Below are 26,875 nucleotides of genomic sequence, written 5' to 3'. Positions count from 1 at the left end.
AACTATTCTAGCTCATCATATTCACTACTTTTTTCCTTTTGCCCCAAAATGAAAGATGTCAGAAAGACCAGCATAAGGGATTTTATCGTTGAAGAAATACTACTATATTCTGTCATAACATCAGTAGTTAGGTTTTTCTTGTGTGCTAAGGATTCCAAATTAATAAAATGGCAAGAAAAACTTATAAGTAAAAAAAAAAAAAATAGAGAAAATGTTTTTGTATTTTGTTTTATTTGAATTTTGCTAACGTTAATTATGTGATGGTTAACTGTTATTAACTAATTGAAATGGTATGAAGGCATGTGGCTTAGTGGTTAAGATATTTGGCTCATGATCATATGGTTGTGAGCTCAATTCCCAGTAATACATTGTGTCCTTGAGCAAGACACTTTATTTCATATTACTCCAGTCTACTCCGCTGTATTTCAAAGGACCAGCCTTGTCACATTCTGTATCATGCTGAATCTCCCTGAGAACTATATCAAGAGTATGCATGTCTGTGGAGTGCTCAGCCACTTGCACATTAATTTTATGAGCAGACTGTTCCATTGATCAGATCAACTGGAACACTCATCATCATAACCAATGGAGTGCCAGCAGTAATTGAAATAGTAAGGTCCAAGGGAACTATTGGTAGTCTGCATTGGAAATAGTTCAAACAAACAGCTCATATGGTGACTTAATTAGCTTGCTGTAAAGAAAGGAAGAGGTTTGATGCTTTGATCAGAGCTCTTCACAGAAGGAATGAGTTCCACTCAAAATATCAGTTGTCTCCTCTTCCTCATTCTACTTGGTAGTTATTAGCTGATATTTGAAGTGTCTCTGTATCACATTATCCTTTTTTTTTTTCTTTCTTTTTGTTTTTCTAATCATGATGTTTGGTCTTTGTCATAAAAAAAGATGTATTCATTTAAAGATCTAGAATTGTACTGCATATTTTTGTGCTATTAATATGAAGGAATAAATTCTTCTTAACTACTTCTGCAAACAGTGAAAGTTGAGCATTACTTGTTTGTTTGTTTTTTTTTTGTTTTTTTTTTTCTAAAAATATATCATTCTGTATTTCTAGTGAAGAACTGGCAATGTGAATAAATTATTAGATTCTTTTTTTCTCATATTTTGCCATAGGCTCCTAAATATTACCTGTCTCAAATTTATCTAGCTGAAACTTTAGTTCCAGTTTCAAAGAGAAAGTAATTTCTCTTGAGATTATATCCTGCTTAATTAAAATCTAAGTTCTTGCTGAAATCAAAACTAAGTACCAATCTTATGAGACTTCTAGCATGTTGTAAGTTCCATGCATGCTTATATACAACTTTCAAGCAATAAATTCAGATTTTTAAATTAAAACCTATTATGAAATAATTTCTAACAAAACTTAACAGCAATGGAGAAGGTGAAGTTAGACATTTCATAGCAAAATTGATCAATGAAGAATATTTTTGATTTAAGACAGCGTAGAAACACAAAGAAAGCAATGCTTTTAATTAAACATGAAACTGAAGTAAAGCTCCCAAATATCAATTTATTTATTATTTTCATTTAATATAATGAGTTTTCCTCTAGGATTTACTGTAATATTTCAACATTTAAGTGGAGATCACAAACATTTTTTTTTTTCTCCTTTTATCTCTATAATATCAATTTCTAGATATGTAAGTTAGAACTGAAAACCATTAACACTTTTATTACATGTGAGTACATATTAAATGTATTCTCTTGTCGGTTACATTTGTCTGGTACTTTTCTATACATGACATTTTCCTGTGCAATTTTTTTCTGTAACATTCTTCTGTTATCTGATACTGAGAATTATTCCTTATTTTTTTATTCATACATGCAGCAGGTCTGCAAAAGCCCAACTAAATACTGCAGTATTATGGCTGCCAGTAGACTTAGAATGCTCACTTGTTGTACTTGTTGGCTAGAGGTCTGTCTTGGTGTTATTGCACTCTGCTCAGTCTTCACCTCAGCAGTATCTAGCAATAGAAAAAGAAATTGCTCTTCTAAGGTCAACAATAGAATCATTATGTCAAGAAAATACATATATATTTATCTATTTATTTATTTATTTATGTGTTTCAGCCAAGTGGCTGCAGTCTTTTTTTTTTTTTTCATGAATATAGAAACAGATTAAAATATTTCTAACTCCTTATCTTTGCTTAAGTCTGTTTGATTTTTGTTTGCATTTATTCCTTTTATAAAGGTTCCCAATTATGAATTGGCAATTTTAGTTATCAACTCATCTATAGTAAAATTTAGGAAAGTACTTACTGTATGTAATAGTTTAAAAGCTACCAGCAGATAGTATTATTTCATTTCTCACAGGGTTTATAGAAATAATCATTGGATTTTGCTTGGACTGTATTATATTAAATCTCTGCTTTTATATTCATAGTATGTTTTGAGCTAAGAATAGAGATCTAAATAAGCACATGATATCCCCTAACAGCCAGTTAGGAGATAATCATTTCTTCATAATATTTGGTGGGTTTTGAAGTTTGAATTTGAAATTAAAGAAAAAGGATGCATAAAATAGACTTTTTTATTGCTTATGTTTGTGTACACCCCCACACATCAAGTCAATTGTTTTAATCAATTAATCTAATTTTTCAGTACCTTTCATTGTTTTTTTTACAAATGTTTCTATATAGAAAGTTACTGCAGGGGAATCAAGCAATGGCTACAGCCCTACTTCCACTGATGATGGTTAAGAAGCCAGAAACTTTTAAAGTTATTTCCCTTCCTTCCTCAGCCTAAGAATAATGTTAATTAATCCTTAACATATTTTTTTCTAGTTCTCATGTGTAACCCTTTAGCATTCAAATTATTTTGTCAAATGTAATGGTTATTTATTCACATTATTTTGAATTAATTATGTATCATCCCATAGCTTTGAAGTTTCAATGATGTAATGGTTTAGTTTTAGAATGTAGGATAGGTATGTGACAGGTTGGATCTTGCTGGTTTGAACATAAAACAGATAAAGTATTTGGGCCAGATATGGCCAGTTTAAATGCGAAAGGGCTAACCCTATTATTTCTGATGTTGAAAACATTGGAAATAATCAAACCCTCTTTGTTATTATAAAGACATGCAGTCAGTGCTTCTTTATAAAGTTCTTCATTTAAAATTTTTCTTGTCCTGCATATTCTTACATTACCATTCTTAACCATCTACATAAATTCTGCTTTGCCTAAATATCATCTATTGGGTCATCCCATAAATAATGCAGTTTTTTTTTTCAATTGCATGAACTAAAAGTTGGAGGGGGCAGGAAAAACTACCTGCTTCAACCTACTATAAAAGCAAGTAGTAATTTTACTTTGTACTTATTCTTAGTGCAAGTTTTGAAGAGTACAGTTCGATTTTAACAGTTATTTTTCAAAGCTATAATGGAAGTGACAGGGGCGCGTATTCGGCATATTTTGCTTTATGAGTTCAATAAAGGTAACAATGCAATGGAAAGTGCAAGGAATATTAATGCAGTATGTGGTGATCAGACAATAAGTATAAGCCAGTGTCAACAGTGGTTCCAGAAATTCCGAGCCGGAAACTACAGCCTAGAAGACAAGCCTCATTCTGGAAGATCTGTACAGCTTCATGAGGACGTCCTGCAAACCCTAGTGGAACAAAATCCCATTGTAACTGTTGAGGAACTAGTAGAAAAGCTTGGATTTGGTCATTCGCCCATTCATCAACACCTGTGTGCCATCAGAAAAGTCAGCAAATTGGGTCAATGGGTTCCTCATAAACTTTCCAAGTCTAATCATGTGCAAAGAGTGAATATGTGCTCTTCTTTGCTGTCACATCTCATGAATGAACCTTATTTGGCCCAAATAGTGACTGGTAACGAAAAGTGGATTCTCTATAAAAATGTTCAGTGCCAAAGACAGTGGGTAGGGGAAGGAGAAACGCTTGCACTGCAGACTAAAGGTCTTCACCCACATAGGATGTTGTGATCTGTTTGGTGAGATAAGAAAGGTTTAGTCTACTTTGAACTTTTGAACCCAAACCAAACAATAACAAAGGAGATCTACTGTGAGCAGCTTGAGTGGCTTAAGTCAGCACTTAAATGACCATCTTTGGTTTCAAGACAAAAGGTATTCTTCTATCAGGATAATGCTCGGCCACATACAGCAAGGATGACATTTCAAAGGCTGGAGCAATTTGAATAGGAAACGATGCCCCACCCACCATATTCACTGGACATTGCCCCATCTGATTATCATTTATTCCACAGTCTTCAAAAATCATTTGAACAGAAAAAATATGAATTCTGTAGATGAGGTCAGAACAGTACAGGAGGAGTATTTTTCATCACAGACAAGTGAAATTTGGAAGAAGGGCCTTGCAAATCTACCAGATAGATGGAAGAGAATTGTAGAAAATGAAGGAGAGTATATTTTAGATTTTAAAAAAACTTTATCTTACTTTTGAAAAATAAAAGAGGTATAAAAAAAACACATTATTTATGGGATGACCCAATATTTTTATCATGCCCACACCTTTATATAATCTCTTAAATATCTTCATCATCCACCTAGGCCATAGTACTTATCTCATTTCTATAGATATCTTTTGGGTTTTTATATCCTCATTATTATATTCATAGTATGCTAGACCTTAAATTGAAAACTTCCTTTTTGGCAACGGTATGCTCGCTCCCAAAATTCTTACCTCACTAAAATGCCTAATCACGAAGCTCTATTTCATGTGAAATAAATTTTAAATATTGGTTTCAAATTTTGGCACTTAGCCAGCAAGTTTGGAGAAAGGATAAAATCATTTACATTGACCCCAGTTCTCGACTGGTACTTATTTCATTGAACCTGAAAGGATGAAAGGCAAAGTCAACCTCAACAGAATTTTAAAATTAATTCTAAATATTAACGATTCATTGCTATAGATTACATTTATAACTTCTGTTCTAAACTACTTTTTTCTCTTTTTAAGCCTGGTGTTTATTCTATCATTTTCTTTTGTCGAACCACTAAGTTACAAGGACATAAATAGATCAATACTGGCTATCAAGCAATGATGGAGGACAAACACACACACACACACACACTTCTTTCAGTTTCTATCTACCACATCCACTTATAAGGTTTTGGTTGACCCAAGGTCATAGTAGAAGACATTTGCCCAAGGTGCCACACTGTGGGACTGAACCCAGAATCATATGGTTGGGAAGAAAGCTTCTTAGCACACAGCCATGCCTGCACCTTTTTTTTTTTTTTTTTTTTAATCTTACCTCTATTCAGTTTTATAACCCCAGTATCATCATATTTCATTTCTTGATTTCTATGTATCTAAACATTTCACATGTTGAGCAGTCATCAAGCTTTCCTTTGGTTGTTGTTTTGATCCAGTCATACATTTTACATTGCAAATATTCATGTATCAACTCCTTTATTTATTACTTTGTAACTTTGTATTTCATTTTCTCTATCTATGTAGGTATGCTTCACACATTTTTTGGCATCTTTGTTTATACATTTAAGAGATTCATTTGTAGGAAGAAAGTGGAATGACAATGTGCACTTTACTTTCATACCTAGATGTCATCTGCATACCTCTTCTATTTTTCCTTCATTCCATACTTTTTTCTCTCATCACTTGTCAGACCATTTATGATTGCTTGAATATTTTTACCCTCAAATAGGGTAAATAGCTACTTTTAGCTTCTATTAAAACATTTCTTTCCCTCCACTATACTACCATTTCTCAGCTGGCAGTGACATGTAATAAACTACTCGTCTCTTTGTTACCAGTCACATTCTTCAATAGGTTTTTTTTTTCTTCTTTTGGTGGGGGGGGGGGGTTCTTTTGTACTGCATTATACAACTTATTTTATTTCTATATTCTCAGAATATTACATTAGGAAATCCATAAATTGATTAGCAAAGTCATTAAACAAAAAATCATTTTCTTCATTAATGTATTTGGTTCAATTTCTTAATTACTAGTTCTCTGCAAAATAATAATGTAACTAACTAGAAAGATAATCCAATTAAAATGCTCTTTCTATAATACCTCTGTACCTGTAAGATGAAGTTAAAAAATATAGGATATCAGTTTTTCAGTTTGTTAATTCTTTTGTGTATTTATAGCTATGATTTGTCTGTGAAGAGAATGATAAGCCCTTTTGCATTCTGATTACTCTGTCAAATGCAATGCTAATTTATTCACATTGTTTTGAATTTAATCTTGTAGCTTCAAGATTTAAATGATGTGATTGTTTATTTTTAAAATGACATTGTAGGGTGAGAGGCCAGATCAGGCCAGTTTGAACATAAAACAAGTAGAATATTTAGGCCAGATATGATCGGTTTAAATACAAAAGTGTTAATAGTGAGAAAAATTATTTTATATTTTGTGCTACTAACCGTTCAACATGCAGTGGTAGGGTTCTTTACTGTACGTCTTTTTGACAATTGTGATACCTCGAAGGGAAGAACTCTTGCATCCAGTTAGCCTAGGTTCCACACACTTGATATAGTTTAAAAATGCTCTGAAATAAAGGTTTTAGTCATTTTAAAAGCATTATTATTATTATTGTCTGCTAATAAATTGTTTTAATGAAAAATTAGTGATATTGAAAAACAGCTGTCTGCAGAAAATATTCATGTCTGCATAAAATATTCATGTGGTCTTCTTCGCAGTATATCATAAACCACAGAAACTATTAAAAGCCAATGGATTCAGTAGTGTTGGAAGATAAGGAATGAGCCTACTACTAGTTAGGGCACCATTCTCTGATAGATAGCATTTTCAAAAGATGTATTGCAGTTAAGTGAACCTAGACACAAAATTAGAAGCCTTATCCAAAGCTACAACAAAACAGTAGCCATCCACCCAGCTATTTTCTTTGCCCACTATTCCTGCAAGGGTCATAGGGGTAGAGTCCTCAGGCACCTCCTCCACAGAGTCCTATCAGAAGCAAGCATCATTACACTTTCTGACTGTATTCCTAAGCATGGCCAACTGAAACTATGGATATTATCCAACCATATCGTTTTTGCTCTACTCTTTGGTCTCCTGCTGGTTGGTTCAGCTTGAAGAATTTATCTTGCAATTCTTTCCTGTGACATTCTAATTGCATGTCCATAGTACCGGAACTGTAACACCTCTATGCAGAGAAGTAGCAACTCAACCTGGAGAGACTGCCTGAGCTATGTAACAAGTATAAAACACTAGCAACAAATAAATTTGTATTGGATGTACAGATAGTCTAATTTTTATCTAATTAGCTTGTTCACCTCTTTATTGTATCAAAAGTTTCAAATGAGGTTTAGTTAGATCTTTTAAACAAATTACTTTGTATATTCATATTTTTGTGAATAAACTATAGCAGTTCACCAGCTTGGCAATAAGCCCACTGGCTGTAACTAATAAAAGAATAAATCAGAAATAACTGAGATTATTAAGAATCATGTTCTTTGGAATGTGAAGAAGGTAAGGCAAATGAATTTCATTAACGAGCCAGTTACCTTATATATAATTCACCTGACAGCATATATACCATTGATAACCTTAAAAGAACTACATATTATTTATTTAGAAGCCAACTTATTCAAGAAGGTATCATTTTTATCAATTGCAATTTCTTAATTTTTGTTTTAGCTGATTATACTGAATCTAAATTCATGGATCATTTTGGTACAAAATAATATTCAATATGGTCAAGTTTATATTGTAACTAAGTGATTTACTGAATAGTTTACATGAGAAAACACAAAAACTAGCTTATTTTATGAGTCTAGAACTGTTACATATACAAGGATTGCATTTTGTAATCATTAGTAAGAATGTGACGCCATTAGATTCTGTGCCCAATTTCCATCATCCCCTCACTCCCTCCTATCCAATCTATTCTGCTACTATAACATCTGGTGCCTCTGTTATGACCAGTTTGTCTGTCTCTTTGATTAATTGCTTGAGTCTTCATTCTGGTATCTTGAAATACTGGGGATAGAAAGTCCTTATTACATTAATGATTAATGAGAAAAAAAATTCTTTTTTTTTTTTCTTAAATTTGCTTTTTAGCAAGCTATTTCCAGTATATTTTGGTCAAGCAACAATTTGGGCGAAAATAAAATCAATTTTCACAAATTGAAGTACAATATATATACAGTTCATGCAATATATATGAAATAAGTTACAAAAGACAAAATCCGATATAAATATGTTCACACACATGGATACATAGCAACAAGATTTCTTTTAGATATCAGGAGCTAAAATAGTCAGGAAAGCAAAACACAAATTTTCTTTTGTTTTCATTCATTAATTTTTTAGTTCACTTTTGTTTTCAGTTATTTCTTCCAACTTTGTAACTGAATGAGAGAGAGAGAAAGAGACATTGGACATATTCCTGTTCTGTTTCATTCTTTTTTTCCTCTTTTTCTCCATTTTATTTAAAATTAATGAGATTGCATGTTGATAACATTTTTTAGGAAAAATGTCAAAAATACTTGAGAGATGTTTAAGATTTTAAAGTAACAAATGTTTGAATGATATTTAATTTTCATATCTGTGTCTATCCAATTCTCCGAACTGGAATAAATTAAATTTGTTTTCCAAACCATCTTGCTCCATATTTCTTTGAAAACCTTTTCCTTCATTTCTAGTCCTTCAAGGATCGTCACCATTCTCAGTAAATCTCCTCCACTTTCAGTGCCTGTAATTTTCAATACTAGCCTCATGTATTGTAAGTGTGCACATGTATGCATACCCCACCCGCGCACACACCCTTCTTCCTCTCTTTCTCCCCCCCCCTCTCTCTCTCTGGCATGCTTTTAAAAATTTATACTGGAATTCAATACATCATCCATTGTTTTATATTTCATTTTCACTTATTCATAATTTTACAAACATGTCTTCTGGTTTGCTCTTTATACGGGTTCTGCTTTGCTCATTATCACATGATGGTGATGTTTAGCCTCAAGGTCAGCTCTGACTCAGTAAACTTATGAAGTCGATGACATTCCATCCATGGTAATCCCATATTTTTTCAATATGTCCAATGTGTCCTTTATTTAAGATGAAATGATATGTTTTTGAATAGATTTGGTTGCTATTTCTAATAGATAGTAACTGCATGGAGGCTCTTTCATAGCTCATTTGACATGATGGATAGTGTTGGTATTGAGTGTGAAGGCAATACTGCCAGATTCCTTCTCAAACAGTCGAGCTGACTGGATATTTTGCAATTGTAAAAGGCTTTCTTTGGAGAGGTGGGGGAGCATGATTTTTTTTTTTCTTTCTCTCTTTGTTTCTTCCTTTGTTTCTAAGTTTAAAACTTCACAATAAAGCTGTTTATACTTAGCTCAGAAATGTCTGTTTAACCTTTACCTAAAACTTAAATGTTTTTTTCCCCTCTCCACTTATCTCTGATTTCCTATCTTCTCATCTTTTGTTTGCTTTATTTATAGTAAAAGAAGCATACAATAGCTCAATAAACCTTCCACTTTTTACACTTTTCTCAACTTGCAAAGGATAGAAGCTGGCTAAAACAATTGTAAAACAACAGTCTTGATCATTGAAATAGCCATTGTATTTATACGACCTTCAGTATATCTACAATTCCAGCTCTATAACATCACCCAGAAATACTTTCTTTCATATATATAACCACACTAGACCCTGTGACTCTTTCTTTCTTTCTCTCTCTCTCTCTCTCTCTCTCTCTCTCTCTCTCTCTTTCACTCACACACACACATAGAGCATCATAGCTGAATCAAATATTTTTACTCCTGTAGTAACAAATATATTTTACCTCTTAAAATTTAAAAATAACAAGAAACAAGTAATAACTCTTTCTGCTATAAGAACAGTTATACTGATGCCATTGCTCAGCTGTCACTTATTTTACTGATCCCAAAAGGATAAAGGGCAAAGTAAGTAGATATTAGTGGAATTTTCAAAGAACTGCTGCTAAGCATTTTGTTGACTGTGCTTAACAATTCTGCCTTTTTAGAAACCATCCTTTTTAGAAACAAGTAGTAATAAAATATCTTTGCTCTGTACAATGCACTTTTTTCAAGAGAATGGTTCAGTTCCCAATATCTTTAAGTGACAAAATAAAGGTATAGTTTAACCCCTTTTAACTTGGAACCATAAACTGAGCCAAATACAAATGTCTCAGCAATCTGTGGACCCATATACACACAAACTAACACAAGCCACAAATTTTCATGGAAGAGCATAATCAATTGAATTGATCTCATTTAAGTAAATAGTATTTATTATGTCAATCATTGAGAGATGAACAGCAAAGTTAGCCATAACAGGATTTGAACTCAGAAAGAAGTGAAAGAAATACAGCAAAAATGATATTAGCTATAAGTGACTGACTACCATTGTTCTCTCAGAGCTATGTGCATGAACATTTAATATAATTATTAATAACCACATTATTTTAAGCAACAAACAAAAAATTCATTAATTTTGTTAAGCCATGTGCCCAAACATTGCAAAATGTTCGTGCACATAGCTTAACAAAATTAATGTACATGCATGGATTTTTGTTTGTTGCTTAAGATAATGTAGATATTAATAATTATATTTTATGGAGATGTACTTGCATGGTACGTGTTTTGATCTGAGATTGTACATTGAAACTGAAATGATTGCAATGTGGAAGACTCAAGTTAACCATTCAGAAGCACACAAAGACAGTTAACTTCACTTAAACATTTAGTGTTTGTAATATGGTGTCAAATTTTTCATCACTCAAAACTGCAGCCTGATCACTGACAAATTTGTGCAGCACAAATTTGTCATTGACCAAGTCACAGTTTCAATGACAAAAATTTTGACACCACATTACAAACACTAAATGTTTAAGGAAGTTAACTGTCTTTGTGTGTTTCTGAGTGGCCAACTTGTGTTTTCTATGCTGCAATCATTATAATTATATTTATCATACATTCATTGCACAGATAATTTTATCAGTAGGAAAAATTGCACAATATAAGATTTCTGTGCATACTGATTATTTAGACATTAGAAGGAACATTGGTGAGTACTAAAATCATTGCATCATTCTGAAATTTAGACAGATAGTGTTAATATGGAAAGCTGAGACATATACCTGATGTATAGTGGTAGCTGGAGCAGAGGTTTGTACAAAGACTTGAAGCTTGTTGTCTGCAGCTTGTTAAATTTTGTATAAGAAAAGACCCTATATAAACTTTAAACATCTGATGTAATGTAAATTTAATCTAAACATCTAATCTGATGTAAATTTTAAACACTTCAATGCTTCAAAAAAAAATGTTAAGAAATTCCGCATAAATGATCCTTGTATCTCAACCAAGTTATTCTTATTCTAACATTTGAAGAATTAAAAGTAGAGATATTTAAGAAAATGCAAGAAGCTTAAGCTTTCCCAGACAAATAATAAAGAAAACATTGAATTAGTCAAATATTTGACCAGGCACAGAAATAAACTATTTTCTGAAAATTAGTTTAATTTTCAGCAGTGACATGAAGCTCATATAGAATTACCTCCATAACAGGAAATGCTTTATATCCATACTTAGAACTCAAATAACAGTGCACAATTTTGTATCTAATAACATTTCTGAGAAAAGAGAACATCTCTGCTTAACATGCCATTCTGACAGTTCATTTATTTGGTGAAGGCTTTATAATGCATATGTTCTTTGATGGGGATTATTTCACCCAAACATGATGATAAAGTTCAAGTTAACCTTAGCTGTTACAATTTATACCAAAATAGGTCTACAGCAACACACAGCACAGTAATAATAATGCTTTAGAATGTTGCAATAGTTGAAGATCCCAAATGTGAAGCATATGAAACATAAAGCATCTCAGTAACAGATGCTGAAGATGAACATTGTTAAATGATTTTTGATGATAATGATTTACTTGTTTGCTGTATTCTGTTTAATTTAAAATAAATTCATTTTATTTTAGTCTGTTCTTATTGTTTCTAAACCTAAAATGCTTCCCCAATACCACTCTCCATATTTATCCAGAATACATTTTTATTATTATAGCTTCCCCTTCAGATACCGTGTTGTATTACTTTGTTATCTCTTGGACTGCTTTACCTGTTCTGCTGGTAGGTATTGCAGAATTCCAAAGATAGCATTGTTTTCTTATGCATTACTTTAGTTCAAAGAAAGACCCCCATATATTTGTGTGCAGTGTGTGTGAAGGAATAAAAATAGATTACTCTTTTACTGGTTCCATCCAGTTGGTGGAGCACAAATTTCAACAAAAGTATGAATTTTCAGTTGTCCATCATCATTATCATTTAATGTCTGGTTTCCTTGCTGGTATAGGTTGGAGGTTTGATAGGGTCTGAGGAATTGACTGTGTCTGCTTTGGCATGGTTTCCATAGCTTTATGCTCTTCCTAATGCCAACCACTTTATAGTGTGTACTGGGCCCTTTTCTTTTTTTTTTTTATATATTTCCATGTCACCAGCATTATTGATGATTGCCTTCTAACTTGCAAAGCTAAGGATTTACAGTGCTCCCTATAACTAAGAGAGATCCTTGGTAGAGGGTTGTGAGATAGTAGGTAAAAGAAGAATGGAGGAGTATGGCAGGAAGGAAGGAAGGGATTAGTGCCAGGATTGAGAAAAATGAAAGGATAGAGTTGAAAAGGCAATTGGATGGGTTGTGTTAGGGAGTGGGAGTAATATGTTACTCAGAATTTTAAGATACTGGTTTGTTTGTCTCTGCATGTAATGAGGTTTGAGAAGGAGTAAAGGCAATAGAATTGATGGCAGAACATCACTGATATTTGTTTTATTAGCCCTTGTTAGATGAAAGACTAAGTCAAATCTACTGAGATTTGAACTCTCTAATATAGAGATACAAAACTTAATGCTGTAAACCATTTTTGTCCAACATTCTACTTTTATTACCAACTGCTTGCTTTTCAGAATTTTAAACATTGGCCTCTGTTAAATTTATATTTAATTATTCTCAGTCTTGTGAATACAAAACTAATCTTAAAATGTTTTATTGCAAAATTCCACAAATGATTATTTCATGAATGATCAAATAAAACTAGTTTACTTGTTTTATCAATTTTCTCTGGTTTGTTAGACTTGAAATTGAGAGAAAAATAATCTACATTTGAAAAAAAAAAAGTTTTCCTTGTAGGGGTTACACCCCTACAAAGAATTAGAAATGTACTGAGTCAAAAATGAATAGATATAGAAGCCTATCACACTGTTGGCCTCTTTCTCTTCTTTTATGCTAATAATGTCAGTGGAAATAATACAAATATCTTAACTCCTATTTGCTTTTTTTTTTTTTGTTCTTTGCCTGTTGATGGCTATTTCCCATTAGATAAAACCAACATTATTTACATTTGAAGGATATTTGTCCTCATCTTGTTTGTTGTTAACACAACGTTTTGGCTGATATACCCTCCAGCCTTCATCAGGTGTCTTGCGGAAATTTCGAACCTGGGTTCTCATTCCTAAGGTATTTTCGATGTTATTATTATTATTATTCAGGTCACTGCCTGGAATCGAACTCGAAATCTTGAGGTTCGTAGATGGCAAGCCAGAGGACTGCCTCAAGCTTTGTCTGCTTTGGCATGGTTTCTATGGCTGGATACCCTTCCTAACACCAACCACTTGACACAGTGTACTGAGTACTTTTTATATGGCACCAGCACTAGTGAGGTCACCAAGTAACTTGCAAGGCAAGCCCCCCCCCCCCTCAACTGAGAAGGGTTTGTATTGAGTTTGGTGGCTTTATGCCAGTTGATGAGCAACAGAAACAAGTGTCTTCTAGGGGAGATACCTGATTGCCCCAGTTGGAAAAGAGGATGGTGGTGAAGATAGAATTTACATGAACATAGGATCCAAAATGTTATCTAAGTCCAGGATTATTTTTAACACAGCAAGTTATTAGACAACCAGTTAAGGCTCTGAACATACATATCTTACCATGACAAAATTGGTATCAGAGAAGCATTCATTGCAACTACTTCACTTATCCAAAAAATGAAGTAAGCTCCTTTGTACTTCATATCCCTGGTAATTTCATCTTACTGAGGATATGTGGAAATAGAGAAGCTAGTGAGGTGGCATTGTTACTTTCAAATACTTAAAAGTTTACATGTACAAATGGTTGAAAGTATATTTTATTTGTACTCTCCATAACAGAGAAGGGGAAGTAGTGTTTTCCTGAAAAGGTAATTTGTTGTAAAGAGAGACACCCATGTGATCACCAATATTAGACACACACAACTGGTCGTTGCATCTTGCAACCTCAAATGAGAGACATCATCATCATCATTACCCTCAGTTAAATATCCACTTTTTCATGCTTATAATAGGTCAAACAGAATTTGTGGAGGCAGATTTTTGTAAGGTGAGATACCCATTTTGTTATCAATCTTCACCTGTTTCCAAGCAAGGTAATATTTTCCCAGAGCAAGACATATTTTCCCATGGAAGACTGAAAACAACAAACCTTACTTGTATGATGGCCATGTACATTTACAATCATCACATGATGTCTAGAAAAGAATTCGCATAAACACACATACGCACACATGTATGTGTGTGTGTGAGTGTATATGTATACAAAAAGGTTTCTTTTCCATTTCTGTCTACCAAATCCACAGTAGTAAAAGACACCGAAGGTGCCATCTAGTGGGACTGAAACCAAGATGCATGATCTAAAAGCAAACTTCTTAACTACACAACTACACATAAAATTAAGCTACCTGAATGTTTCAAGTCTTTCATAAACTGGAATTAAAGCAGTGGGGTGGAAGTGTGTATTTGTGTTGTCAGCAGCAATAATCTACATTCATCTAGAAGCATGAAGGTGTGGATATAGAATGAGAGAATAAGGCTTCTTATCCAGTTGTAACTGTACCAAAATTGCTCCTTCAAATGAAAAAATGCAAGAAAATATACATTTTTATGTGCATATCAATTTGTAGACCTTGCGTAAATAGAATGAGAAAAGAGAAACACACAAATCTGAAAATATTTCTGACTCACTTGCAGAGTTTGGTGTAATTGGTGTCATTGACTATTTCGCTTGTATTTGACAGGACTAATCTTTCTGTCTGACAACCTGTCAATGCTTGATGGATCTGAGCTGTGTTACACTGGCCTTTGATAAGAACTGCAGAAGAAAAAAAATTGACTTAAATTTCTGCTTTGACTAATGTACCATATGAAAACATTTATGAATTTTATAGAAATACTAATAACCTCTTTCTCTCTCTCTCTCTCTCTCTCTCTCTCTCTCTCTCTCTCTCTCTCTCTCTCTCTCAAACTGAATTCTTTTTTCTATGTATTGAGTACACTTTTTCACTTTTGTTTATAAGTTGTAACATTTGAATGTGTGTGTGTGTACCTTTATCACACTCATATATATACATATATACATTGGAATGTTTTCATTTGCCAAGCTAATCTATCAAACTGCTTGAACAACCCTCAATTCTAAATGCAAATATAGAATATCCATTGTATTGGTACAGACTGAATTTCTGTGTTTTAATTATGTTCTGTCCATAACCTTCCTATCTATTATGAGAGATGTTGTCATATGATCTCTATTATAGAAATAATACAGTGTGTTAAGGAAGGGATTAGATACTACTTAAAATAGCTGGAGCTTGTACACAGAAACCCTACCTTAGTTCAATAGTTAAGAAGACAATTATTTCACATGATACTTAAGTTACTCCTAGTAAGAAAGATAGGATAGTGTTTAATTGCTTTTGTTATTTAGCCCCCCCCCCCCCCCCCCCGCATCAGATATTGTGATCAAAGATATTCTAGATGTGACCATCTTATCTTTTTCAAACAATGCAAAAAAAAAAAAAAAAAACTTTGGTTACTCAAAGCATGTACTTGTAGAATACCAAGTGAAGTGGTCAAATTCAGGAGAATTCCCTGTATTTTATTTTATTTTAGATTGGCATCTTATTGTCTGTGGTGGTAGTCAGACTTTGTTTGAGACAGGCATTCTGCCAGAATGTTATCTATTATCTGTTCATATTAACCATTGGTACAACTCCACACTCAAGCTCTATTATCAGCTAAAATAGCTATTTATATTTTCATGGTATGAAGTTTTATCTTTGGCTGTAATTATAAGGATTTCCATTTTGGGATATATTAAGCTGAAATTTATTTTATACATTATTACTGAGCAATTATGATCTGACTAAAGTATAATGTTAAGTCATCTGAATCTCACTATTTCTACAGCTAGAATACATTTTTTTCTGGTATATATATTTCTATTGTCCCTTAGTTGTTTAGTTCTAATGAATGAATGCACACAGATGCATGGATCAATTTACGTAATATTGCATTGTTTTATTAATTAATTACTTGTAATGTAATCTAGTTATTCCTACCTAGAAAGGGTATTTTATTCATTTATCAACAAAAACTAGGCAACATTTACTAATACTAAGAAAACAACCAGTTCAAAGTATAGCTTCTTATGAATCTCATACTTAAGCAAAGCTTCTTGTGGTTCCTTCCAGGTAAAGATACTTGTAACATTCATGTCTTCTTCAGTTGCATTAGTAATGTAAGTTGAATAAAATAGTTGAAACTGAGAACCAACTTTACAGACTTGGCTCACGAGATGCTTACCTTTTTATACTGTAGTGTTTGCTTTGAAAATATTAAATGTTTCTAAAGAACCTGACCATTAAAGGAATCTTTCATAAGTTCCTTTGTCATTATATTACAGTGTTCTTTTTAAAAAAAAAGCTGTTCTCCTCAAGAGACAGTTGATAAAAATCCATATCTTATGTCAACACTTTAAACATTTTTTTGCTTTGAAGAAACTCTATTCCAGAGTAGTGGATGTTGTGTTGATGCAGCTCATATTTCAATGAGAATTAGCTTTGGAAGAATGTCACTTTCTCTCAGATGTTTTTTTTTTCTTTTTACAAGGATAAAGAATCAAGAGTAAAAAAAATACTGATAACCAGATAAGGAAAAATAGAAAAATGCTATCAAAATAGCACCAAGGCTCAGATAATATAAATGCATACATAGTAAGTCCATAAAATAAGGCACATGAAAACTACATAGTAATACCATCTCTAAACTCCTCCACATTGAAATTGTTTTGTAGCAGTGTGGGAGAAATGTGGACATAAAATAAGTTAATGAATGCTGATAAAAGTTTGAAAGAAACAGAAAATATATTGGTGGAAGAAATAGATTGAAATGGCAAATCCCAGAATAAAAATGCATTTTATGTTATGTCTTTTTAATGTTCTTTAAACATCACCATCATCAACATATATCTAATGCCAAGAGTCTTCAATATTGCTCAGTCGGTTGGCAGATACTGTCTTCTCACTAGTTATTACAAACTTTACTTCCTTGGCTTTTAACACTTTCTTTTAAACAGGACATGGAATGATCTGCCAAATGTCTTAAATATGCTACAATAACTGTTTGTTGAGGTTACTTATTGAGTATTTGTATTAAATTAATTAAACTTTTTTTAATTTTTCTTTCAGAATGTCAGGAGAGATGGGTAAAATAAAGTAACACAGTCTACACAATAAGCTATGTGTAAATAGATCAGCTTGATGTCCCTAATCATTTGAATAAGGATGGTTTTCTTTTTCAAAAGTGAGAGGTATTGGTTAAAGTTCTTAGCATTAGAAAATAACTTTGATCTCATTAACTGTACTACCAATTGTCTTCAGGAGAGAATGGTGGCATTAAGCACACTCATCAACAGAAACCTCTTAGGAAATCATTTCTAAAAGCCATGTTATCATTGACCTTTCTCTTGACTAGATATCTTGTACAGAAATGATGTTGATTAATCATAATAAATATACTATGTATTGGCAAAGAGTTCTTCTAAAGAAAGAGAGCAAAAAATTCATTACATTTATTGTTGTATTTATTTTCATTTTAATTCTTAACAATTTCTTTTTTTAATTTATTTATTTTTTCTTTTTTGTTCTTTCAATCAAAACTGCCCATAAATTGACCTTTTGCAAGAGTAACTTTAATTGGCATTTAATTTAAATGGAAATTACTATCAGTAAGTACTGCTTTATTAAAATGAAACAGACTGACTGCTCTGAAAGAAAATCTGTTTTTAAGAATTTCTCTTAAGATGTATATCAGAATTCCTCATTCAGCATCAAATTATTTTTGAAAGTAACACATTACAGTGAATTAATTCCCTGAACCATTGAGTCTTACGCAAAGATAACAGATCAAACTGTCCTACATAGGATATTTTTACTTTTAATCAACATCATACCTGTACAGAACATCTAAGCAAAAGAAAACTCATAATGATTATGATACTGTTGGTTGCAATTTCCTGAGACATTTGGGTGCTTTTAATGTCACTATTCTTTCATCTACAAAATGAAGGCAATTGATAATACATCTAAATGAGAGAAAAGTTACTTTGTCCAGTGAAAAACATTAGCAACACTTTCTTTCTCTTAAAAAAGAAAACCTTGGATCTATTTTAAAACGGGGGCCACATTTTTCATTAATGTTTTACGTAGTGTTTTTGGTACGGAACGACTTTCAAACTTCGTATACTTATCTATTTTGTGTTATAGAACAGAAAAATGTTTTTGTATTCGAATTTATTTCATGTAAAAAATTGTCCTATTTCGATAATTTTAACCAATCACTGACAAGTATTCAGTTGTTTATATTTACTCCTTTGGCTGATTAAGCGATGTAAAGCGTATTTAATCTCCATACCTTCGTTTTATTTGCTTTTTTCATTTTAAATTTGCTTTAACCCTAACCCTAAGGTTAGGGTTAGGGTTAATTGTTTCAGAATCGTTTGTTTATGTAGTCGGCACTTAATGTATATCGGCTGAATGGACGTCAGTGATTGGTTGAAATTACAGAAATACGACAACTTTAACATGTAATAACTTATGGATTTCTTTTTTTTTTAAGAAGACTAAGAGAAAAAGATGTTTTATATGACACATTCTACCAGTGTTCCAAGTTTCAAAGTGTTTCGTTAATGAAAAATGTGGCCCCCGTTTTAAAAAAGATCCAAAACCTTTCTTAATCAGACAATGATGAACATTATGTTGAACTGTATACAGACAGCTGACTATGTAGCTTGTGTTATTTCATTTTCCCTCTTTCCTCCACTCTTTGAAACAAAATTCTTCTCATAAAATTAAACTAACATCTTAGTATAGCATAGAATTGATTAACAGATATCAAGCAAAATTCTCATGTAAGTTAGTTCTGAAATCTCAAATAATTAAGAATACTTTCCAAAAAAGTTAATATACATAGAATCATTGACCCATAAGTTAGCTGAAAGTTTTGAGAAAATTCTAAGAAGATTCAGAAAGGAACTGTAAAAATTTGGTTTCGTCTCCATCATGGTGATCATCATCATCGTTTTAACATCCACTTTTCTATGCTTGCATAAATTGGATGGAGTTTGAGGCAGATTTTCTATGGCTGGATGCCTTTCCTGTTACCAACTCTTAATTGTTTCCAAGCAAGATATTATTTCCCCATGGCCAGACATGTTTTTGCAGAATATTGGAAATGAATGACATTCATTTCCAGCAGTCATAATGTCAGGATAGAAACAAACATCATCATCATCATCATCATATATATAATATATATATGTATGTGCACATGCACACACAAACACACATGGGCTTCTTTCAGTTCCATCTACCAAATCCTCTCATAAGGCTTTGGTCAGCCTGGGACTAGAGTAGCAGACACTTGCCCAGGATGCTACAAAGTGGACTGAGCCTGACACCATGTGATTGGGAAATGAACTTCTCCAAGACAAACCATGCCTATACCTATTTTATACACACACATGCACATAGACATCATCATCATCATTATTGTTTAACGTCCATTTTTCCATGCTGGCTGGCATGGGTTGGATGGTTTGACTGAGGTCTGGAAAGCCAGCGACTGCACCAGGTTCCAATCTGATCTGGCAATGTTTCTACAGCTGGATGCCCTTCCTAACTCCAACCACTCCGAGAGTGTAGTAGGTGCTTTTTACATGCCACCGGCACAGGAGCCAGTGAGGCAGGCTTGGCATTGATCACGTTCGGATATATTTATAATTGCAAGAATCTGGTGATTCCCACATCATACTCAGTTTTTGCTCAACGTGAATTTCTATTGCGTGTAAGATCTCACTGAATTAATTACTAGTTTCGTACAAATAAATGTACTCTACAACCTGTACTGAGTGCTTTTCATTCCATTTGGGGGAAAAAACAAAAAAATTCCAAGACATGCATTGTTGTATTCATTTGTTTATTTGTTCAATGTCCCTTTTTTTCTCGCAAGTGCCCTTAAGTGAGAGCGATTTAGTTATGTTCATAGCTTTTGTAGGCTTTCCCAGACTAACAATATTGATACAGTTAATGTTTAATGTTAACTTTTGCAAGATGACACCTCTAGGGAAAGCCTAGACAAGGAAACTACTCCAGAGAACTGCAGTTCTGGCAAAAAGGATTGGTTAAAATGTTTAAACAGGATTTGGGGGAAGGGATGTTGAAGACCTGCTGAGAAAGTGTGATGCATCTTCATGGTACACAGCTTGCTAGCTCAGGAGAGCAGGAAGTGTTGTACTCTCAGTAAAAGAGATAGCATATTGAATGAATATAAGTCTGCATTTTACTTGGTAGAACTATTTTTGTGGTTCTAGAATGTTTGTGTGTATAGCCGAAACATAAATAGTCCTTTACTGCAAATCACATTTATGTCCTGTAAAGGATTTTTAAAAAAAATAAAAACTATCCTGAAGAAAACTTATACTTTTAGATGTCGTTTTGGTTATGTTATAGAAATGTAGCTGCCATAGAAGACAGCAGAAATTGTGTGTTCTAAACTTTTAATAATTTGGTGAAAGTTTTACTTGTGTGTTGTTCATGAATTAGACAAGTGTTGCTGGTGTGTCTCCTCAATATCTGTATTAACTGCATCTTTATGCTATTGGATGACACTAAGTTGTTATTACAAGAAATTTTCAAGATTTTGTTCAAAGAGCTACTAACAGCGTAAAAGAAGTAATTTGAAATTCTAGCAAGAAGGCTGTGCATGCTGAAGGAAAATAAATTACAGCAGGCCCAATGAAACTGTGTGTATATGTGTGTGCATGCAAAGTGTCTGTTAGTTTCTTATATTTGAATACAGTAGCTGTTTAATCAGAGTGATAACACATATTTTAATTTTCCTTTAAAGATTTAGTTCCTTTAATCAGTATTTTTGTGAAACTCTTAAATATATTTTGTATCTAAGAAAAAAAAAAACTTTCATTCAGTAAAAATATCCAGATCTCTTTGATAATAAAAAATAGGTTTGTAGGAGGGAAAATCTGTGGTTTTAATTTCATTTCATTCAGCTGTGTAAAGATATCCAATTGAGTGACAGCTATGAAATTCAGCTACATTATATTCGTAAGGGAACAATCTGTAGTTTCATTCAGTTTTTAAGTTATGGTCACATTATTTTTATGAGCTATGTCTGGAAGATAGGGTTGTGTTTGTAATTTTCACACTCTAAGGCTAATGGAGTTTATGCCATCATTTTCCCACTTAAACTGTTGCAAATCAATGACTGCAGGAAAAACATGTGCAGAAAGGAAATTCCGGGGAATCAATGTTTTGGAGTGATTAATACTGGGTTTGGGAGATGGGCACAAATTGAATGCATCACAAAAAGGTGATGAGCTGAATGGAATGAAAGGAGTTAGTTTTGGAGATAAATCATGTGTAAACAATGTATATCAACCATGAATCCTTCAAGGAATGTTAAGTTTGTTGATTTTTCTTCTTTGGAAAATAAGTTTATTAGCTTCATTTGTGTTGTTCATATTGAATAAATTATATATTTTCTTGTTGGGTATGTTCTGAAAAATGCCGTTTATTTGAAAATGCTACGCATTTAATAAAAGGAACATAATAGATGATTATGAAGAAATGTAATTATTCTATTATATAATGATGGATCTATTTATGCTGGATGCTAGTATAAATTATCCATTTTACTTTTCATCCAAACATCTTTTATAAATTTATACGATTAAAAAAATTAAAGATGATTGTAATTACATATTTTTATTATTAATTCCCTGTAAAGAGTAATAAACCCATTAATTGTTGAGGCCATTCTGCTAAGACAAAATATGATTGATGCTATGATTGTTTTAACCCCTTTAAATCTTCAGAGAGAAAAGAGATTTTTTAAATTTGACTTCTCTTATTTCTTTTGAAATATGAGAAGTCAAATGAAAAATCCATTTTCTCTTTAGATGTTTAAAAGGGTTAGAACAAATAATAAATGGCAACATCAATAATGTTACAAAGTTGGAACCAGAATACATTCAAGGACAACAAAGTCAATAACTACGATTATTTCTTTGATTATTTTGGGGATTTTTCCTTTCTAGTTGTTTCTTTGTTAGTTATTCTCAAATGATCCTTTGAAGCATAAATACTTCAACAATCAAGATCTCTATTTCATTATTAAACTAGATTATTGAAGTAAATGAATAGATACATCAAGACCTACTCATCATCATCATCGTTTAACGTCCACTTTCCATGCTAGCATGAGTTGAACGATTTGACTGAGGACTGGTGAAACCGGATGGCAACACCAGGCTCCAATCCGGTTTCACCAGTCCTCAGTCAAATCGTCCAACCCATGCTAAAGTTTGAATAAGAAAAAAGCAATTTATTTAACTTATCAGCATTGTAAATTGATGAAAATGCTTGAGATGAATTATTATATTATTTTATTCAATTCTATTATTTTCTTTTTTTCTTAATCACAACCTGAGATTTCTTGTAACAACTCCGCTCCAAATACATGAGCAATATTCTATAGTGGATGACTTCTAGAGAATCACCATTTGTTTAGAACTGAAATAAAGTCATGCTTAGGTGCACAAATGTAATAGAATTCTGAAATCTCTCTAAGAGATCAACGCAGTGGTTGTACTAACAAGTAATGTTCATAGCCACTTCAACATGGCTGTCCATTCAAAGGGACTTTACTGCAATTTTTTAACCCCAAGACACCATCTCCTCTAGCTGTGCATCGTTACCCAGCTAGAGGAGATATCCACTTGGGGTTAAAAAATTGCAGTAAAGTCCATTCGAATGAACAGCCATGTTGAAGTGGCTACAAACATTACTTGTAATAGAATTGAAATATATTTATATCTTACTTAGAAATGTTAATACCTGAGAACTGAATGATCTTAATATCAGCTGTTCTTTTACTCTTGCTACCTAACATTTATAGCGAAGTATACTTTTTATAAACTTTAGATTAAGATTTGCATTCATTAAAAACCAAACCAGTTTATACACTTCAGAAATAAAGAAACTCATTTTGATACTAAAATCAAGATCACTCATATGTGTGTGTATACATCATCATCATCTGTTTTCTATGTTGGCATGAGTTAGACAGTTTGGCAGGTGCTGGCAAACCAGTGAGCTGCACCAGGCTCCAGTTGTCTGTTTTGGCATGGTTTCTACAACTGGATGCCCTTCCTAATGCCAACCACTTTACATAGTGTAGTGGGTACTTTTTACGTGACAATTGGAGTCTGGACAGCTTTACATCAAACTATCCAACTCATGCCAGCATGGAAAACGGATGTTAAATGACGATGATGTATGTATGAATGTATGTATGTATGAATGAATGTATGTATTTATGTATGTATGTATGTATGTATGTATGTGTTGTGTCGATGCCCCCAGGCGAAGAAGTAGGATCTTCCAAGACATATAATAGAGGTAGTCTGGCCGTGGTAGGAGTGTTGAGTAGCAGTTGTGTAGAGATCATCCAAAGGTGCTAGATAGCAGTAGCATTGAGACATAACAGTATGTATGTAGGTATGTATATGTATGCATGAATGAATGAATGTATATATGTATGTGTATATGTATATGTTTGTATGAATATATATATGTGTGTGTGTATATATGTATATATATATATATATATATATATATATAGAGAGAGAGAGAGAGAGAGAGAGAGAGAGGGAGAGAGAGGGAGAGAGAGAGAGGGAGAGAGAGAGAGAGAATCAAATGTAAAATGTTTTCAAAGATATTCTTTCAAGTTGTGTAATATATAAAATGTATTTTCGATGACATAATCATCTTAATTCCATGGAAAGTTATTGGTTTCAAAAATCATTGCCTGGAGATTCAATATAATCAATACCATCTTCACAGAGGAATTTCTGCCAGTTTTCAAAGATAAATCATTTATTTCAATAACTGATTTTCTTTTTTCAATTGGATTCTTAATTATTACAAACTTTAAAGTAGTCTAAATATTTATGTAAAATACTTTCTTAATGAATTTGTTTACATGTATCAGATCAGATATAAAATTTATGAATAGAAATTTTAATCAAGCTAAAAAAATTTTAAAAATTAAAAAATCAAATAAATATAATTAACTTTGGTTTGTTGTCCATTACTTCCTGATTAATATAAGTGTAATAATAATTTTGCCATGTCTATTTCCTAAAGTAATTGTGTACTGTAGAATCAAATAGTACATTCAATATATTTTGCCTTATTATGCTTATCCTGTTCATAAAACAAATAAGTACATTTTTATAGAAGTATTTTTTGAAAAATTCTTGGTGCAAGCATGGCGGTGTGGTAAGAAGTTTGCTTCCCAATTATATGGTCCCACTGTGTGGCACCTTGAGCAAGTATCTTCTACTATAGCCGGAGCCAACACTGGTTTTCAAGCAGTGGTGGAAGAAACACAGACACAAACACACACACACATACACACAGATATATATATATATATATATATATACGATGGGTTTCTTTCAGCTTCCATCTACCAAATCTACTCACAAGGCTTTGGTTGGCCTGAGGCTATAATAGAAGACACTTGCCCAAGGTGCCATGTGGTGGAACTGAACCTGGAACCATGTGGTTGGGAAGTAAACTTCTTACACCCAGGCTTTGTGAGTGGATTTGGTACACAGAAACTGAAGGAAGCCCATCATATATGTGTGTTTGTGTTCATGTTTGTCACCCCCACCATTGTTTGACAACTGATGTTGGCTTGTTTACATCCCTGTGGTTTAGCATCAACCAAAAGAAACTAAATAGAATAAGTACTAGGCTTTAAAAAATAAGTACCAGGGTGGATTTGTTTGACTAAATTTTCAAGACAGTGCCCCAACATGGCTGCAGTCCAATAACTGAAGCAAGTAAAAGATCATGAAGAAGTCTATACATATCCTTAAAGTTGCGTATAATATTTATATCTATTTTAGTTTTACAATTAAACCTTGGGAGAGGCATTATGCCGGTAATAAACACGTGCACTGGTTCAGTCCTTTATTTATTTATAAACAGTATTTAGAATCTTGCACACCAAATACACATACGAAATATTTTAGTTTTATTTTCTTCCAAAAATATAACTTCTTACTATTTTATTACCACATTTTAATCTTTCTTAAAGGGTTTCCCTTATCTGTTTCTCATAAAATAACTATACACCAATGCAAAATATAAAGCTCTACATATATATTTATACTAAACATTGTCAACTTCGACCTTGAAAATAAGTATCTCTGAGTACACTCATTGTGATCACTTAATACAATGTTTTCCTGTGGGGGAAAAAAAAGTATTGATGTTTACTTACATAGAAAAACATAAAAAAGAACTTTCATTTCTATTGATTTCAGTCTTTGGACTGTGCCCATGCTGGGGTACCACCTTCAAGGCTTTCAGTTAATTATATCAACCCAGTACTTTGCCTGGGTGTAAGAAGTTTACTTCCCAACCACATGGTTCCAGGTTCAGTTCCACTACATGGCACCTTGGGCAAGTGTCTTCTATTCTAGCCTCGGGCCAACCAAAGCCTTGTGAGTGGATTTGGTAGATGGAAGCTGAAAGAAACCCGTCATATATATATTTATATATATATATATATATATATATCTCTGTCTGTCTGTCTTTATTTTTTCCACCACCACTGCTTGAAAACCAGTGTTGGTGTGTTTGCATCCCCATAACTTAGCAGTTCAGCAAAAGAGACTAAAAGAATAAGTAGCAGGCTTTAAAAAATAAGTACTGGGGTCAATTCATTTGACTAAAAATTCAAGGTGGTTCCCCAGCATGGCTGCAGTCTAATGACTGGAACAAGTAAAAGATAAGATAAAAGATGAACCCTAGAACTCTTAAGACCGGACTTTAACCTGGTTTCCACGATGATATATAACTGAGATTTCAAAATTCCTTAAAATACTCATTTACAGATGAGTGGAATGGAGCAATGTGAAAGAAGTATTTTCATCAAGAACACAACACAGCCCAATCTAGGAATTGAAATCATGCTCTTATGATCATGAGTGTAACACCCTAACCACTAGGCCAGGTCCCTTCCTATGTATATATAGAGAGAAAAAACCTAAATTAACAAGCATTTTATCATTATTAATAATAATTGTGATTGTTGTAGAAAAAAAAGGAACTTACCACAGCAAAGGCAGATGGCAAAAATATAAATAACTCCTTTTAATACCGTCATATTGATAGCAGTTTATTCTTCTGGTGGTAATCTTTGACTTTTCAACTTAAGATGTTCTTGTTCGTTAAGCTACTCACCTGATTCCAATATTGCAATGGTACTCTGCGACTGCATTCAATAAACATCATACTCAAACTGCAGGTATTTTCCGGATATGCTACTTGGGTTTTATTTGAATACAAGGAATGTGACTCTCACAAGTGATCTTTTTTTGTTTGGGGACAAATATTTACCAACCCTGTTCATATAGGGATAAAACATTTCCAACAAAACTGCGATCCCTTT

At 32.9% G+C, this 26,875-nt stretch overlaps 2 protein-coding genes across 4 annotated transcripts in view; one reads left to right on the top strand and one right to left on the bottom strand.

Moving 5' to 3' along the window:
• LOC106875794 (uncharacterized) overlaps positions 1-26,875 on the top strand; it is a 182,325-nt gene that overhangs the window by 144,391 nt on the left and 11,059 nt on the right. The window contains exon 6 of one of the 3 annotated variants that reach the window (XM_052968196.2): positions 17,521-17,900. The exons of the other annotated variants lie outside the window; for them this stretch is intronic. Coding sequence (XP_052824156.1) covers positions 17,521-17,541 — 21 coding nt within the window. The 3' untranslated portion in view covers positions 17,542-17,900. Of the gene's footprint in view, positions 1-17,520; positions 17,901-26,875 lie in introns of those variants that run through there. 3 annotated transcript variants of the gene reach the window in all.
• Positions 1,724-26,736, bottom strand: LOC106875795 (uncharacterized). Its single transcript, XM_014924064.3, has 4 exons — positions 26,539-26,736; positions 15,017-15,143; positions 6,390-6,514; positions 1,724-1,979 (listed from the first exon to the last, which is right to left on the bottom strand). The coding sequence occupies exons 1-4, from the start codon at positions 26,588-26,590 to the stop codon at positions 1,828-1,830; spliced, it is 456 nt and encodes a 151-aa protein (XP_014779550.1). The 5' UTR covers positions 26,591-26,736; the 3' UTR covers positions 1,724-1,827.

This window comes from Octopus bimaculoides, chromosome 5, assembly GCF_046866305.1.
Source record: "Octopus bimaculoides isolate indiv1 chromosome 5, ASM4686630v1, whole genome shotgun sequence".
Taxonomy (NCBI): domain Eukaryota; kingdom Metazoa; phylum Mollusca; class Cephalopoda; order Octopoda; family Octopodidae; genus Octopus; species Octopus bimaculoides.
This window is presented reverse-complemented; position numbering and strand designations above follow the sequence as displayed.